We start from the raw sequence: 15956 nt of genomic DNA on the forward strand, positions 1-15956 counted from the left end.
CATGATCCTGGATCCCCTGGACGGAGCCCCACATGGGGGGGGGGGCGGTCCCTGCTCAGCAGGGAGTCTGTTTCTCCCTTTCACCTCTCCCCTTTCATGCTCTCTTTCTCTCTCTCAAATAAATAAACTAAAAAAAAAAAAATTACAATAATGGTTTATTTTTTTGTTTTCTCTCAGTGTTGAGGTTTTATACCTCTTTTATTAGGTATTTATTTTTTATGCTCTTGTACAAATTATTTTTTAAAATTTTGTTCTCTAATTGTTAATCTATAGAAATACAATTAATGAAGAAATACAAATATTGACTTCACATCCAAAAACACTGCTGAACTTATAATTTATACATAGATTCTTTTGGATTTTCTACATACACAGTGATATCATCTAGGAATAATTAAAGTTTTATTTCTTTACTGCCAATCCTAACACCTTTCATTTACTTTTCTTGCATTATTGCACTGGCTAGTATGTCCATACAAAGATGAGTTGAAGGTATTATAGCAAGCATCCCTGTCTTCTTAAAAAGTGTTTAACATTTGCCATTAAGTATGATGTTACTGTAAACTCCATTTTATTCCTCATTTCCTAATCCTTTTTAAAATTTTTTAAAATTGATTTATATCAATTGGCTTTTTCTGCTCATATAGTTTTTCTATGATATTCTGTTAATGGGATGAATTGCATGTATTGATTTTCTAGTTAAACCCACTTTAGATTCCCTAGGATAAGTTAAAATTTGGTCAGATGTAATAATATCTTTCTCACTTGCCACTGGATTTGATACTAATTTCTAATTACAATAGCTAAATTCAAGAGAAAAATTAGTCTATAATTTTTAACCCTATTCAGGTACTGACCTGATTAAAAATCAACTGGGAAGTGTTCCCTCTTTTCCCATTCAGCAAAACTATGTGAGACTGGTGTTATTGAGTGTTTGGTAAAATTCATCAACCACCTAACCACATAGGTTTCTTTGTGAACAAGGTTAATTATCGATGTAAAAGTCTAAAAGTTATAGAAACATTTAGGTTTCTGTTACAACTTGTGCCAGTTTGGTAAAATGTTCTATTTATGAATTTATCTAAATTTCCATATTTGTATCAAATTGTTCACAATATCCTATAATCTAGCAAATTTTTGTATGATCTATAGTGATATCCTATCATCCATTCTAAAAAAAAAATTGGTTATTCATGAATTCTGTTACACTTTATCATTCTTGTAAAGGGTTATCAATTTTACTAGCCTTTTTAAGGCACAATTCTTGGCTTTGATTCTACTTTATGTTTACACCCTCTTGTATTTGTTTCTGCTCTTATTGTTCTTCTATATTCTTTTGTAATCCTTCCAGATGGAAATTTGCTGTTCATTTTCTAATAATTCCAGAGGGAGCCTTCATTTCTAGTAGTCATTTCAGATTATAAATGACTCTTGAGTAACAGTTTTAGCTAAACCATATAAGCTTTTTTTTTTAATCCTATAACTTTTATTGTGGTAAAATACACAAAACAAAAATTTGCCATTTTTAACTATTTTATGTATACAATTCAGTGATGTTAATTACATTCACAATATTCTACAACCATCTATCACTCTTTCCAGAAATTTTCATCATTCTAAATAGAAATGCTGTACTCATTTAAGTAAATAACTCCCCATTCTTCCCTTTCCCTAACTCTTGGTAACGTCTAACTACTTTTTCGTCTCTATAAATTTACCTGTACTAGTATTTCACATAAGTGGAATTATACAGTATTTATCCTCTTATGTCTGGCTTACTTCCTTAACATATTGCTTTTATTGTTCAACCATATTGTAGCAGGTATCAGAACATCATTCCTTTTCAAAACTGAATGATATTATCTATATCAAAGATTATCTATTCATCTATTGATGGACATTTGGATTGTTCCCACCTTTTGGCTATTATGAATAATGAATAATGCTGCATTAAACACTAGTGTAAAAATATCTGATTAAGTCTGCTTTCAGACTTAATCCTTGTGGATACCCACCAAGGCCTGGAATTACTAAATCATATGGTAATTGTATATTTAACTTTTTGAAAATCGCTGAACTGCTTTCCACAGTGCTTGCACCATTTTAAATTCCTACCAGCAATGTCCAAGGGTTCCAATTTCCATTATTTTTATTACAGCTATCCTAGCAATTTCCCTAATGACTGAGGATGTTGAGTGTTTTTGTCTGTCTACTTTGAATAAATCTCTAAGTACTTCGCATATTTTTGAACTGCATTGTCTTTTGTTGTTAAATTGTAGGGATCCCTTACATATTCTGATACATATTATCAGAGATACAATATGCTTTTCTGGCCTGAGTTAGGAGTTATGTGAAATAGAGATAGGCATCTTGTGTCAATCCTTCAGGCAGCTCCCAAGTAGGTTAAACATACATATACAATAATTTTCTAATAAGATCTGCTCTGCTCTCTCCAGAACCAGGGATAGATACAATATGAGCTACTACTGCCTTCTAGACTGCCTCAGAGCTGGGAGGGGAAGAAGCAAAGACAAGTAAAACAAATAATACCACAAACTTTGCTACCATTTCTAAGTTGCCTTTTTCTTGATTCAGCATTCACTAGGTTGCTATAAACCTTTGATTGTTTTAATTGTACTGGTATCAGCAAGGAACTGGTTATGTATTTAATAAGGGAAGACTAGGTCTTATCTTCTCTTTGAGCTAGTTTTTGCTGAACTTAAATACAAATTATACATGAGATACTTCTTTCCTTTCGTAAAACTATGTGTTAACAATGTGATAAATGTACAGTTGCCAATTATGTAATTATAAATTGTGTAATTATAATTATACAATTAATCATAATTTTAAATAATTGACTAAAATTGTTAATCACATGTGTAATTATTAATTGATTCATGCTTTAATTAAAAAAAGGACTTCTCAGGCACCTGGGTGGCTCAGTGGGTTAAGCCTCTGCCTTTGGCTCAGATCATGATTTCAGGGTCCTGGGATCGAGCCCCGCATCGGGCTCTCTGCTGGGCAGGGAGCCTGCTTCCCCTTCTCTCTGTCTACTTGTAATCTCTGTCAAATAAATAATTTAAAAATCTTAAAAAAAAAAAAAAAGACTTCTAAAAATAGAGAGTTAAAGCATTTCAAGTTAAAAGCAGTGAGCAAGTGTCTTAAATATTTTCTTGGATTAAAAAAAAAATCATGTGTTCAAAAATCAAATAACAAAATAATCTTGTGACTTTCAAACTCAATTATTTAAAATAAAATTTTCAATGAGCTTTCAAAATTGACCCTGGGTTTTAAAAATTCTTTCTTTTAATTTAAGGAGCTTAATCTTACTATAAATGACTTTCAATAACTTAGGATATATTTTGAGTACCACAGTAAACATTTTCTTGAATTTAGACCTGCCAATCCACAGATGAAAACACTAATTGGAATAATGGTCCATTTCTGTATCAGTCAAAATTCTATCATGGCTTATGCACAAAGTGAAAAACTCTTAGAAGTCTTGACACTGCTTAGAAACAGCATATTCTATTTGAAAAAGTACTCAACTGAATGACTTTTGCCTTAAGTTTGAAGAAAATTTTCACAAAATACAGAATTCTAGATGGGCCATTACTTTCCTTTGCCCTTTCAATCTCCGGTCTTCTCGTTTTCACTGCTGGCTTTCACATTTAGTCACACTTCTGATTGCTGCTCCTGTGAAGGTAATCGTCTTTTGTGGGGCTGCTTTTGTGATTCTCATTATTGTTTCCTTTCAAAAGTTTGAGTAGGATGAGTATAGGTATCTTTTCGTCATTTTTTGTGTTTTAACCTGTGGCTTTATTTCCTTTATCATATTTGGAAATTCTTGCCCAGTGTCTTTTCAAACACTGCTTCTGCATCATCCTCTTTTATTTCTACTCCTACAACTAAAATTATACATCTGTTAGAACTTTCCATCATAGACCTTACCTCTTTTAAGTTTTCTTTTCTATCTTTCTACCCTTTTGTCTCTCTGTGCTTTATTCTGGATATTTTCCACTAACTAACATTATCTCTTCATCTGTATCTATCTAATAAAATCTAATTGAATTCTGTATTAGTGACGTAAAACATACACTAAAGTGTACAAATCTTAAGCATAAAACTTGTAAAATGATGTTGGACACCTTGCAATATGCAATATGCTTATTGACCTCTCAGCCATCCTTTTGGAATCAGCAGAACCTCCAGGGGAAATGTAACTACAAATGCCAAGCTTACCATTCTGGTTTCCTTCCTCTCTCAGATCTTACTTTTATACTTTCTCCAGATATTCTGTTCTCAGAAAAAGCCTTTATTTGAATCACCTTGTCTAAAAATTGCTAGAAGTAGAAAATTCCTCTATTTAATTTTTAGATCAGTGAATTAGACAAATACATGATGAAATAGTTATTTCATCTCCAGACAACATAAACCCATGAGGAACAGCTAACAATGATTAGAGACTTAATGTCCAAAAAGACACTTTGCAACTAGAATAATATGAAGACGTAAGTCTTCATATTTAACCCTTTAAATATTAGTAATCCCTGGGGCGCCTGGGTGGCTCAGTGGGTTAAAGCCTCTGCTTTCGGCTCAGGTCATCGGCTCAGGTCATCGTCTCAGGGTCCTGGGATCGAGCCCCGCATCGGGCTCTCTGCTCAGCAGAGAGCCTGCTTCCTCCTCTCTCTCTCTCTGCCTGCCTCTCTGCCTACTTGTGATCTGTCTGCCAAATAAATAAATAAAATCTTTAAAAAAAAAAATATTAGTAATCCCTTAAAGAATGTGATCAAAGTTATAATACAATGGGTACATTTGTCAAACACATAAATATACTTTAGTGAAGCTCAAAATCCCTGAAGCTCACCCACAGGTCATATAATATCCTACGGAAGTCCAGCTCAGGTAAGATAATACATAACAATTATCAAAGTAAATTTCTAATATATTCAACTATATAACTATAGAATGAGCATTTAGTTAGCCCTGAGTTTTAGTCAACAGTGTGGCATGCCTGCTTCAAAAAGCAATTCCATTCTAAGCAATATTAAGAAATATATTAAAGAACAATGTAGTTAACAGTCCCACTACTAGAAAGCACTATCTTGCAACATTATACACAATTATGAGGGCAATATTTTAGAACAATAATTGTGTAAATTACATCTACAGAGAAAAACCAGATGGTGAAGAAACTTGAAATCATATTATATATGGAACAAATGAAGGATATTTATCTTATAGAAGAAAACATTTGGGGAATTCATAAATATGAAAGGATATCCTAAATAAGAACTAAATATGATTTTCATCAGAGCAGAACTGAAATAAATGCATGAAAGTTACAGGGAAATTAGTTTTGAAACAATATGGGAAAAAAGATTATTCAAATTGAGGCCTGAATTAAAAAAGAAGTTTCTATCCCAATTACTAGAGGTATTGAGCCATAGCCAACCATCCACTTGCCAGAAATACTGTAGAAAACTTATGTCTGGGTAGAAAATTAAATTATGTATCCCCTAAGGTTTCACTTAAGAGTAAGATTCATGTATCATTTTTTTAAAAGATTTTATTTATTTGAAAGAGAGCATGAGCACATGGGTTGGCGGGGGGGTGGGGGGAGAGACAAGTAGACTCCCTGTTGAGCTGGAAGTTTGATGTGGGGCTGTATCCCAGGACCCCGAGATGATAACCTGAGCCGAAGTCAGATGCTTAGATGACTGAGCCACTCAGGTGCCCCTCATGAGTCTATTTTTTAGGTCATTTTAAAAAAAGAAACAATTACTATTTATTTTCACCTTAAATACTTCACTTCTTTGAATACGACTTCTTTTCCCAAATGAATATACATAGCATTTAAAACAAAGTATTTCCAGACAAAATATTAACAAAGTGCAATGACATAAAGAAAAAATTTTTTTTCATTAGATAAAAGTTTAAAGGCAAAGACAAAATAAATGAAATTTATATAAACCAAGATACCTGTTTTCTCTTACTTGTTGCCTCATCTTTTCATCCTTTAGACTTTGATGTTTTAGTTTCGACAATTCCATAGCCAATTTTTCTTCTTGTTCAAGCTGGAGTTTCCTCAATCTTTTGTTTTCTTCTGCCTGAATTTTTTTTTTTAAAGTAACTTCAGTTATTTGTCCTCCAGAATCAGATGTTTTTCATCAAAGCTTCAGAGCAACAAACATTTGTGTTTTATTTTAAAATACAAAACACTATTTCAATAAGTGCTTTTCTAAACATTTTACCCTGGAAATTTTAATCAATAGTAAGAAGAATATTAAAATATACGCTCAGCTAGCCATCACTCACTTTTAATAACTATCATAATTTTCCAGTCTTCTTTCTCTACTTGTCCACTCCAATTTCATTTTTTCCTTTGTTCTTTTCTGCTAGACTATTTTAAAACATAGGCTAGATACGTCATTACCATGTAAACAATTCATTGTTGATCTCTATCTGAAAAGAATTTCATTTTATGTAACAACCATAGCTTTACCATGTCCAAACAGTAATTCCTTAGTAAGGTCTAAAGCCTTGTCCGTTTTCAAGTTCTCCCAATTGTCTCAAAGGTACTTTTTGTTTGCTTTTTCAAATCAAAATCCAAACAAGTGCCACATGTTGCATCTAGCTATTATTTCTCTTATGTCTCTTTCATTCCATAACAGTCGTCCCATATACATACTTCTTTCCTCAAACCATTGATTTGTTGTAGAAATTAGTATATGTAGCCCATAGAATGTCCCAAAACATCCTAAATTTGACTGTTTCCCCAGGATACCATTCAACTTGCTTCTCTTTTGTATCTCCTGTAAAGTGGTAGAAAGATCTAGAGGCTTAACTAAATTCTGTGTTTAGAAAGAATAAGCACATGAGAAGATGTTCAACATCATTAGCCATCCGGAACTGCGAATTAAAATGATAGACCACCGCAGACCTATTAGAATGGCTAAAATAAAAAATAGTGGCAAGGCGAATGTTGGTGAGAAACTGCATTTCTCACCTATTCCTGGGTGGGAATGTAAATTGGTAGTCCCACTCTGGAAAACAGTTCAGTAGTCTGTTATAAAGCTAACATGCAATTACCATATGACTCAATAACTGCACTCACGCATTTAGCACAGAGAAATGAAAACTTATGTTTATTTAAGATCCTGTACCCAAATGTCTACAGCAGATTCATTCAAAACAGCCAATACTGGAAAAAGACATACCTCAACAGGTGACTAGGCAGATAACCTGTGGTACCTCCATACCACAGAGAGCACTCAGCAACAACAGGGAATGAAGTATTGACACTAGCAATAACCTGGATGAATTCCTAGGAATTAAGCTGAGTGAAAACAATCCCAAAAGGTTGTAGATTGTCTGATCCCATTTATATAATGTTCTTGGAACATGTTCCTTATTTTAAAATTGAGTTTTGATTCCCATAGCATAAATTCACCTTTCACAATTCATAACTCAGTGGTTTTTTAGTATATTCACAGTGTTGCATAACAATCATCACTATCTAGTTTCAGGACTTTTTTTGAACAGACTATTTTTGGAGCAGTTTTGGGTTCACAACAAAACTGAGCACAATTAACAGAGTTCCCATATACCTGCTGCGCCCGTGCGTGCACGCGCATACACACACACACACACACACTCTCTCTCTCTCTCTGCCCCGCCTCACTATCAATATTCCCCACCAAGTGGTACATTTGTTAAAATCAACTAACCTACATTGACACAATCACCCAAAGTACATGGTTTACAGTAGGTTTAACTTGGTGGTATATTCTGTGGGTATGAGAAACGTTTAAGGACACAGTAGTTTCACTGCCCTAAAAAATCCTCTGCCCTGCCTATTCATCCTTCCCTCCCCCAAATCCCTGACAACCTCTGATCTCTTTACAATCCCTAGAATTTTGCCTTTTCCAGGTTGGTATATAGTCGTAATCATGCAGTCTGAAGGCTTTTCAGGTTTGCTTCACTTAGTAATACACATGTAAGGTTTCTCCATGTCTTTTCATGGCTTGATGGTGCATTCTTTTAGCACAGGATAATATTCGATAGTCTGGATTAGTGATCCATTCGTCTACTAAAGGACATCTTAGTAGTTTACAAGTTTGGGCAATTATGAATAAAGCTGCTATAAACATCTACTTGTGGGATTTTGCGTGTGTGTTTGTGTAAGTTTTTAACATTACAGCATGGTTTCCTCAGCCCCAGAAAAACTCCATACCTGTTGGCCGTCACTCACCCGTCCACCTACCTCCTAGCCCCTGGCAACCACTAATCTACTTTCTGTCTCTATGGATTTGCTATTCTAGATATTTCATTTAAATGAAATCATACAATCTGTGGCCATCTTGCCTGTGGCTTCTTTCACTTAAAAAGTGTAACTTTTTCAAGGTTCAACCATGTTGCAGCATGTATGGGAACGTCATTCCCTTTTGTGCCGGTATGATACTCACTGTATAGCTAGAACACATGTGGTCTGTCTAGGCATCAGCTGAGGGCACTTGCGTCATGGTCAACAGCCAAATTCCAGCTACTGTGAATAGTATTGCTTTGAATATTTATGTATAAGTTCTTGTGTGAACATGTTTTCAGTAGTCTCGGCTGTATGTTTAGAAGAAGAATTGCTGGGTCACATAGCAATTACATTTAACTTTTTGAGGAACTGCCCGAGAGCTTTCCACAGCCACCACAGCATCTTCCATTTCCACAGCAATGTATAAGGCTTCCAGATTCTCTACCTCTTCGTCAACATTTAATGTCCTTTTTAAATTTTTAAAAAAATATATAGCATGGGGCGCCTGGGTGGCTCAGTGGGTTAAACCTCTGCCTTCAGCTCAGGTCATGATCTCAGGGTCCTGCGATCGAGCCCCGCATCAGGCTCTCTGCTCAGCAGGGCACCTGCTTTCCCCTCTCTCTCTGCCTGCCTCTCTGCCTACTTGTGATCTCTATCAAATAAATAAATAAAATTTTTAAAAATCTTTAAAAAAAAATAGAGAAAGAGAGAGAGAAAGCAAGCGAGCACACGTGCACACAAACTTCATGGTTCTGAAGGGGCACCTAACTGATTTTGATTTGCATCTCCCTAATGACTAATGATGTTGAGCATCTTTTTTTGTGCTTATTGTCCATTTGTGTGTCTTCTTTGGAGAAATGGCTATTGAAATCATCTACCCATTAAAGGATTTTTTTTGGTCTGTTATTGTTAAGTAATACAGATAACATTTTTGAAATGGCAAAATTAATGGTTGCCAGAGTCAGGGATGAGGTAGGTGTATCCAAGAAAGAGATGATGATGTTTATGAAAGGACGAAATGAGGGATCCTTGTCATGGAACTCCCCCGGATCTTGACTGTGGCATTGGATATACAAACCTCACATGTGATAAACTGTACAGAACTACACACACACACACACACACACACACACAAATGAGCACAACTAAAAGGGAAATCTGAATAAGGTGGGTGGACTGTGACATTGCTGATGTCTTGCTTCTGATATTATACTATAGCTTTGCAAGGTGTGCCATTAGGAAAATTAGTACAGGGTATATTGGGACTCTCTGTATTATTTCTTACAACTGCAGATGACTCCATAATTATCTAAATAATAATTTCAATTAACAAAAAGCAACTGCAAGTACTGGTGATAACACAAAGCAGCTGGAGTTCTCATACATGACTTGAGGAAATGCAAAATAAAGCAACGCCTTTGCAAAATGGTTTGGCAGTTTCTCACCAAATGAAGCAAACACCTACCATATGACCCAACCATCCTATTCCCAGATATCTAGCTAAGAGAAATAAAAATTTGCTTTCATATTAAAGTTTGTAATAAAAGCTTATAGCAGCTTTAGTTGCAGTTGCCATAAACTGGAAACAACACAGATTTTTTTCAACAGGCAGATGGATAAACAACTGGTACATCAATACATTAGAGTCTGACCATGCCACTCAGCACTAAAAGGAGTAATTCATGCAACAACATGGAATCTTACATTTGGTTTGCTAAGTGAAAGAAGTGAGACCCAAAAGGTGACATATTGCATAATTCCAATAATATGACACTATGGAAAAGATGAACCTAGTGGGACAAAAAAGAAATCAGTGGTTTCCAGGGACTGGGGAAAGAGGTAAGTGAGTGGTTGACTACAAAGGAGCAGCATGTGGGGACTTTTGAGGTGACAGAATTGTTTGCATGACACTGATGGTAGAAACTGAAATCTATTCATTTGTCAAAATCCATAGTATATACCAAAGAGAATAATTTTATAACATGCAAATTTAAAAAGAAATCAACCAGTACATTCATACCATGCACTACTATTCACTAATAAAAAAGAATTAACTATTTTTTTTTTTTTTAATTTTTTATTTTTTATAAACATATATTTTTATCCCCAGGGGTACAGGTCTGTGAATCACCAGGTTTACACACTTCACAGCACTCACCAAATCACATACCCTCCCCAATGTCCATAATCCCACCCCCTTCTCCCAAACCCCCTCCCCCCGGCAACCCTCAGTTTGTTTTGTGAGATTAAGAGTCACTTATGGTTTGTCTCCCTCCCAATCCCATCTTGTTTCATTTATTCAAGAATTAACTATTGATAAATCCAACAACTTGGATGACTCTCCAAAGCATTATGCTAAATGGAAGAAACCTTCTCTAAAGGTCACAGACATATAATTCCACACATATATGGGTTCACACATGATTACATTTATATAACAGTCTTGAAAGAACAAAAATTATACAGATGGAAAACAAATCAGACATAGTGGGGGCTAAAGGAAGTATATGACTACAGTGGGGCAGCATGAAGTGAGGTCTTGGTGGTGATGGATTGGTTCTGGATCTTGAATGACATGGCAGTCAGACAAATCTATACACGCATATTGTACAACTGTCATTTTCTAAGGTTTGATATTGTACTACAGTTATGCGAGATGTAGCCACTGGGGGAAGCTTCTGTGTAAGGGCACAAGTGGACCTCTCCATACTGTTGTTGCAATTTTCCAAGAATTTGTGATTATTTCAACACAAAAAAATTTAAAGAAACAAACTAGATGTGGGGGGAATAAGAGAACACACAATATGTCAAATTAACTGTATTAAAAATCAGAGGGTCCAAGATGGCAGGCAGCATAGGAAGATCCTGAACTCATCTCCCCTCATGGATGCACAAAATCTACAGCTACATATGGATCATTTCTGTAGAAAGGCTGACAATACTCCATCTTTGGCCCTCCATCTTTCGTGGTTGCTCAATGACCTCTCTTGGGGCTACATGTTCTGGCCTCTTGGAAATGAATATACATACCTTAGAAATGTCCACAAAGGCTAAGAATCTATTAGAGATAACATAGTCTTTCCCTTTTCTGATGAACAGGTGGGGCCACCTGATCTAATTAAAAGTTAGCTGTCAATTAGATGCATATACTCCCTCTGAGGTGTGTGTGGACCCTTTGATCTTACAGTGCCCTTCTATGTGCCCTTTGCTCTAAAAAAATTTATGGACCAAGGTCTGGATTTGGCAGAGAGTAACTATGCAGTTGCTGTGACTAGTCCTCCATCCAAATCCCCCTTCAGTAAGTTATCTCAAATCAAACTGCATAAACTGGATGGAGTGGCCTACTTCATTTTCAGTCTCAAAGTGCCTTCTCACTTTGGGGGACACTTTATGTCTCTCCTGCATCTTCTAACAATTTCTTTCTGAAAAGGATCTGAAAACCAAAGAACTGCTTCCCTACAACAAAAGATTAAAAGACCACATGGAGAGGGGTAAAGGGACAGAGACATGGTCCTGGCAAAAAACAAAAACAAAAACAAAAAAAAAACCCACCTCCTCTAGGCAGGGAGACACGTAGAGAGGGATCTCACCAGTCCAGCACTTCTGCTAGAGGAGTGGGGGGTTGCTGCCTACATTAGGCACCCCAACATTTCAGAGCTGCACAAAAAATGTCTGGTTTAGAAAACAAAGAGGGCTGACATCCAAGGGACCCAAAGTACTATGGGAAACTGAGAATCTCCTTTTAAAGATCCACTTGCAGTCTCACTCATCCCAGAATCAAGCACAAAAGCACCAATTTGAAAATCATCTGCTGTTTATGTAAAGGAAATTCATTTGCTGGTCTGGGGGAATCTGCTCAAGAAGCAAGGGACAGTTGGTGCTCTAGCAGGGATGGACGCAAGGCAGACAGACTCCTTCTGTGTGCTCTCTACCACTCCCCCCAGAGTAGGAGGGCATAGGCACTGCACCGTCCCACCCCCTACTGAGGCTGCTGAGAGCAAGTGGTCTCAGCGCTGTCCCCAGGCTGGACAGTGGGGGCAGGCTAGACAATGGAGGCAGTCATAGCCATCCCCTAACTCCCTGGCCGGGGCTGACAAGTAGGAGCAGTCGTGGCATTCTCCTGCCACCAACCTGGGGCCAGTATAGGCACAGATACAGGGCGCTCTCCCGCAGTAATCATTGAAGCCTTCAGACACCTGCAGTCCAGGCATCTTCCCACTGCCTTGCTGAAGCTGGTGAGTGCCACTTTCGGGGCAGAAGCATGCCAAGTACAACAGGGTTGCCCCTTGTTCACCAGGCTACCAGGGTCGAGGGGCTGGAGTTCTGAGCTCCAAGGACTGTAACAATCAGAAAGACAGTACTTGGCAGGCCAACACCCTCAGGGCACTGCACAGACCTCAGAATGAAAGACACACCTAGTCTCCCTGTGAAAAAGGCTGCCTTATCCTAGAGTTCCAGCCTAACAAACAGGCTTCAGGTTTCCCACACAAGCCAAAGCTATGCAGGCACTCCCCCAGGGATCATAAGTGGGGAGACATTATGATCACGCCTCCCCTTGGCTCACTGCAGCTCAACAAGACCTCCCAGAAAGGAGCTTATATTCTCATCTGGAGTCCTGAGTTTTGCAACTGTTGCCCAGGGTACACCTCCGTCTCTAGACCTGGAGGCCAGCAGGGTTTACAGCTGTGGCCCCATAAGACTGCATATATTTGCATATATTAAAAGCTGCTGCCTGAGAGTCTGGCTTCCATTCAGCCTGAAACTAGGTGCTGAATACGATTCCTCCTCCTTTGAACACTGGCAGGTCTTGACACACCCTCAACAACAGAGAGATATCAAGAATAAATCAGGCTATTTGGACAATCACAAAGGTTCAAGAGACAACCAAGAACTAATCAATGGTGAATGAGAAGTTTCACCACCTACATAAGTCCACTTCTCCAGGACTGAAAGAAGTAGCTGTTTTGCCTAATACAGGGAAACAAACACAGCCAAACAATACACGGAAACAGAGAAATATGTTCCAAGTGAAAGAATAAGACAAAACATCAGAAAAATACCTTAATGACACAGAGATAAGTAATTTACTGGATAAAAAATACAAAGTAATAGGCATAATGATGCTCAGTGAACTCAGGAGAAGAATGAACAGTGAGAACTTTAACAAAGAGATATAAAATACAAGAAAGTATAAAACAGAAATCAAAGCCAAAGGATATATTAACTGAACTGAAAAATACACTGGGGGATTCTATAGCAGCCTGGATAAAACAGAAGAACGGCTCAGAGAGATGGAAAACAAAGCACTGGAATTAACCCAGACAAAGCAGCAAAAAGAAAAAGGAATTCTAAAAAACTGAAGATAAAGTAAGAGATCTATGAGACAACGTCAAGTGAAATAGTATTTGTATTACAGGGTTCCCAACAGAAATGAAAGAGGAAAGGGGGAGAAAACTTATTTGAAGAAATAATGGCTGAAAACTTACCTAACCTGGGGAAGGAGACAGACATCCAGGTCTAGAAAGCCCAGAGAGTTCCAAATAAAATGAATGCAAAGAAATCCACACCAAGACACATCATAATTAAAATGTCAAAAGTGAAAAAGAAAACTTAAAAGCAATATAAGCCATCTGTTATATATTAAACAAAACAAAACAAAACCCACAAGGCAGATTGTTCAACAAATCTATGCGAGCCAGAAGGGAGTGACATGACATACTCAAAGTGCTGAAAGGAAAAAACTTCCAACCAAGAATACTCTACCCAGCAAGAAGTGAAGGAGAGGGAGTTTTTCAGATAAGCAAACTCTAAAGGAGTTCAGCACCACTAAATGGTTTTTCAAGAAATGTTAAAGGGACCTTTTAAGCGGAAAAGAAATGGTACTAATTAACAATAAGAAAACATATGAAAGTAAAAATCTCTCTGGAAAGGTAAAAATGTAGTGAAGGTGGTGGATAAATCAACTTATAAAGCTAGTATGAAAAGACAAAAATAGTAAAATAAACTAAAACTACAATAATTAAAGGATACATAAAATAAGGGGTAAAAAGTGACATCAAAACTTAAAATGTGGGGGGACGCCTGGGTGGCTCAGTTGGTTAAGCAGCTGCCTTCGGCTCAGGTCATGATCCCGGCGTCCTGGGATCGAGTCCCGCATCCGGCTCCTTGCTTGGCGGGGAGCCTGCTCCTCCCTCTGCCTCTGTCTGCCTGTGCTTGCTCTCTCCCCCTCTCTCCCTCTGATAAATAAATAAAATCTTAAGAAAAAAAAAAAAAAAAAAAAACATTAAAAAAAAAAAAAAAAAAACTTAAAATGTGGGGCGCCTGGGTGGCTCAGTGGGTTTAAAGCCTCTGCCTTCAGCTAAGTCATGATCCCGGGGTCCTGGGATTGAGCCCCACGTCGGGGTCTCTGCTCAGTGGGGAGCCTGCTTCCTCCTCTCTCTCTCTCTTTGCCTGCCACTCTGCCTAGTTGTGATCTCTCTCTCTCTCTGTCAAATAAAAAATTAAATCTTTAAAAAAAAAAATTAAAAAAAACATAAAATGTTGGGGGAGGTGGTAGAAACGTAGAGTTTTGGATGAGTTCAAGTTTCATTTGGTATCAAGATGAAATAGACTGTTCTATTCATAGGATGTTACATATGTTATAAACATAATTAGCCCATGGTAACCACAAAGCAAAAACTTACAGAAAATAAAAGAAAACGAGAAAGGAATCTAAACACAACACTAAAGAAAGAACAAACCACAAGGGAAACAATATCCATGGAAAAGAAAGGAAAACTGGTATAGCTATACTCATATCGAACACAATAAGCTTTAAAACAAAGACTAATAAAAGACAAAGAAGGGCATTACATAATGATAAAAGGGTCAATAAAACAAGAAGATATAAAGTTCATAAGTATATATGTACCCAGTATAGGACCACCAAAATATATAAAGAAAATATTAATACATTGAAAGGAGGAGAAATGACAGTAATGATAGGGAACTTTAACACCTTACTTACATCATCTGACAGAAATAAGAAAATCCGTAAGGAAACATCAGCCTTAAATACATTGGGGGATACACTTAGACCAAGTGGACCTAATAGATGTATACAGAACATTTCATCCAAAAGCAGAATACACATTCTTCTCAAGTACACATGGAACACTTTTCAGGATAGATCACATGTTAGTCCACAAAAAAAAAGTCTCAATAAATTCAAGATTGATATTATATCAAGCACCTTTTCCAACCACAATGGTATAACTAGAAATCAACACAAAGAAAACTGGAAAACCAGAGGCAGACTACCATGTTGTGGAGAGGATCATGTGGCAGGGAATGTCAGCAATCTCTCAGAGATGTGGGCCTCAGTCTTACAACTACGAGAACATGAATTCTGCCAACTTAAATAAGCTTAAAAGATTTCAGGAGAATGCACTCTAGACAACACCTGGATTTCAGCCCTGTGAGGCGAAGCAGTCAATCCAATGACATACCATGTCTAGATTTTGGTGGGGTAATAAACATTTTTAGCCACTAGATTTGTGGTAATTTGTTAAACAGCCACAGAAAACTCATACAATAAATGAACTGTAGTCTTTAAAGTTGTCAAGGTCATGAAAGACAGGAAAAAGTAAAAAACTCTTACTTATAG

At 37.0% G+C, this 15956-nt stretch overlaps 1 protein-coding gene across 2 annotated transcripts in view; it reads right to left on the reverse strand.

The window, feature by feature from the left end:
• The window catches only part of MNS1 (meiosis specific nuclear structural 1), a 40842-nt gene that overhangs the window by 20496 nt on the left and 4390 nt on the right, over positions 1 to 15956 (reverse strand). For both annotated transcript variants that reach the window (XM_059371977.1, XM_059371976.1), the window contains one exon: positions 5986 to 6113. In XM_059371977.1, coding sequence (XP_059227960.1) covers positions 5986 to 6113 — 128 coding nt within the window. The remainder of the gene's footprint in view (positions 1 to 5985; positions 6114 to 15956) is intronic.

This window comes from Mustela nigripes, chromosome 13 (assembly GCF_022355385.1).
Source record: "Mustela nigripes isolate SB6536 chromosome 13, MUSNIG.SB6536, whole genome shotgun sequence".
In the NCBI taxonomy this organism is placed as follows: domain Eukaryota; kingdom Metazoa; phylum Chordata; class Mammalia; order Carnivora; family Mustelidae; genus Mustela; species Mustela nigripes.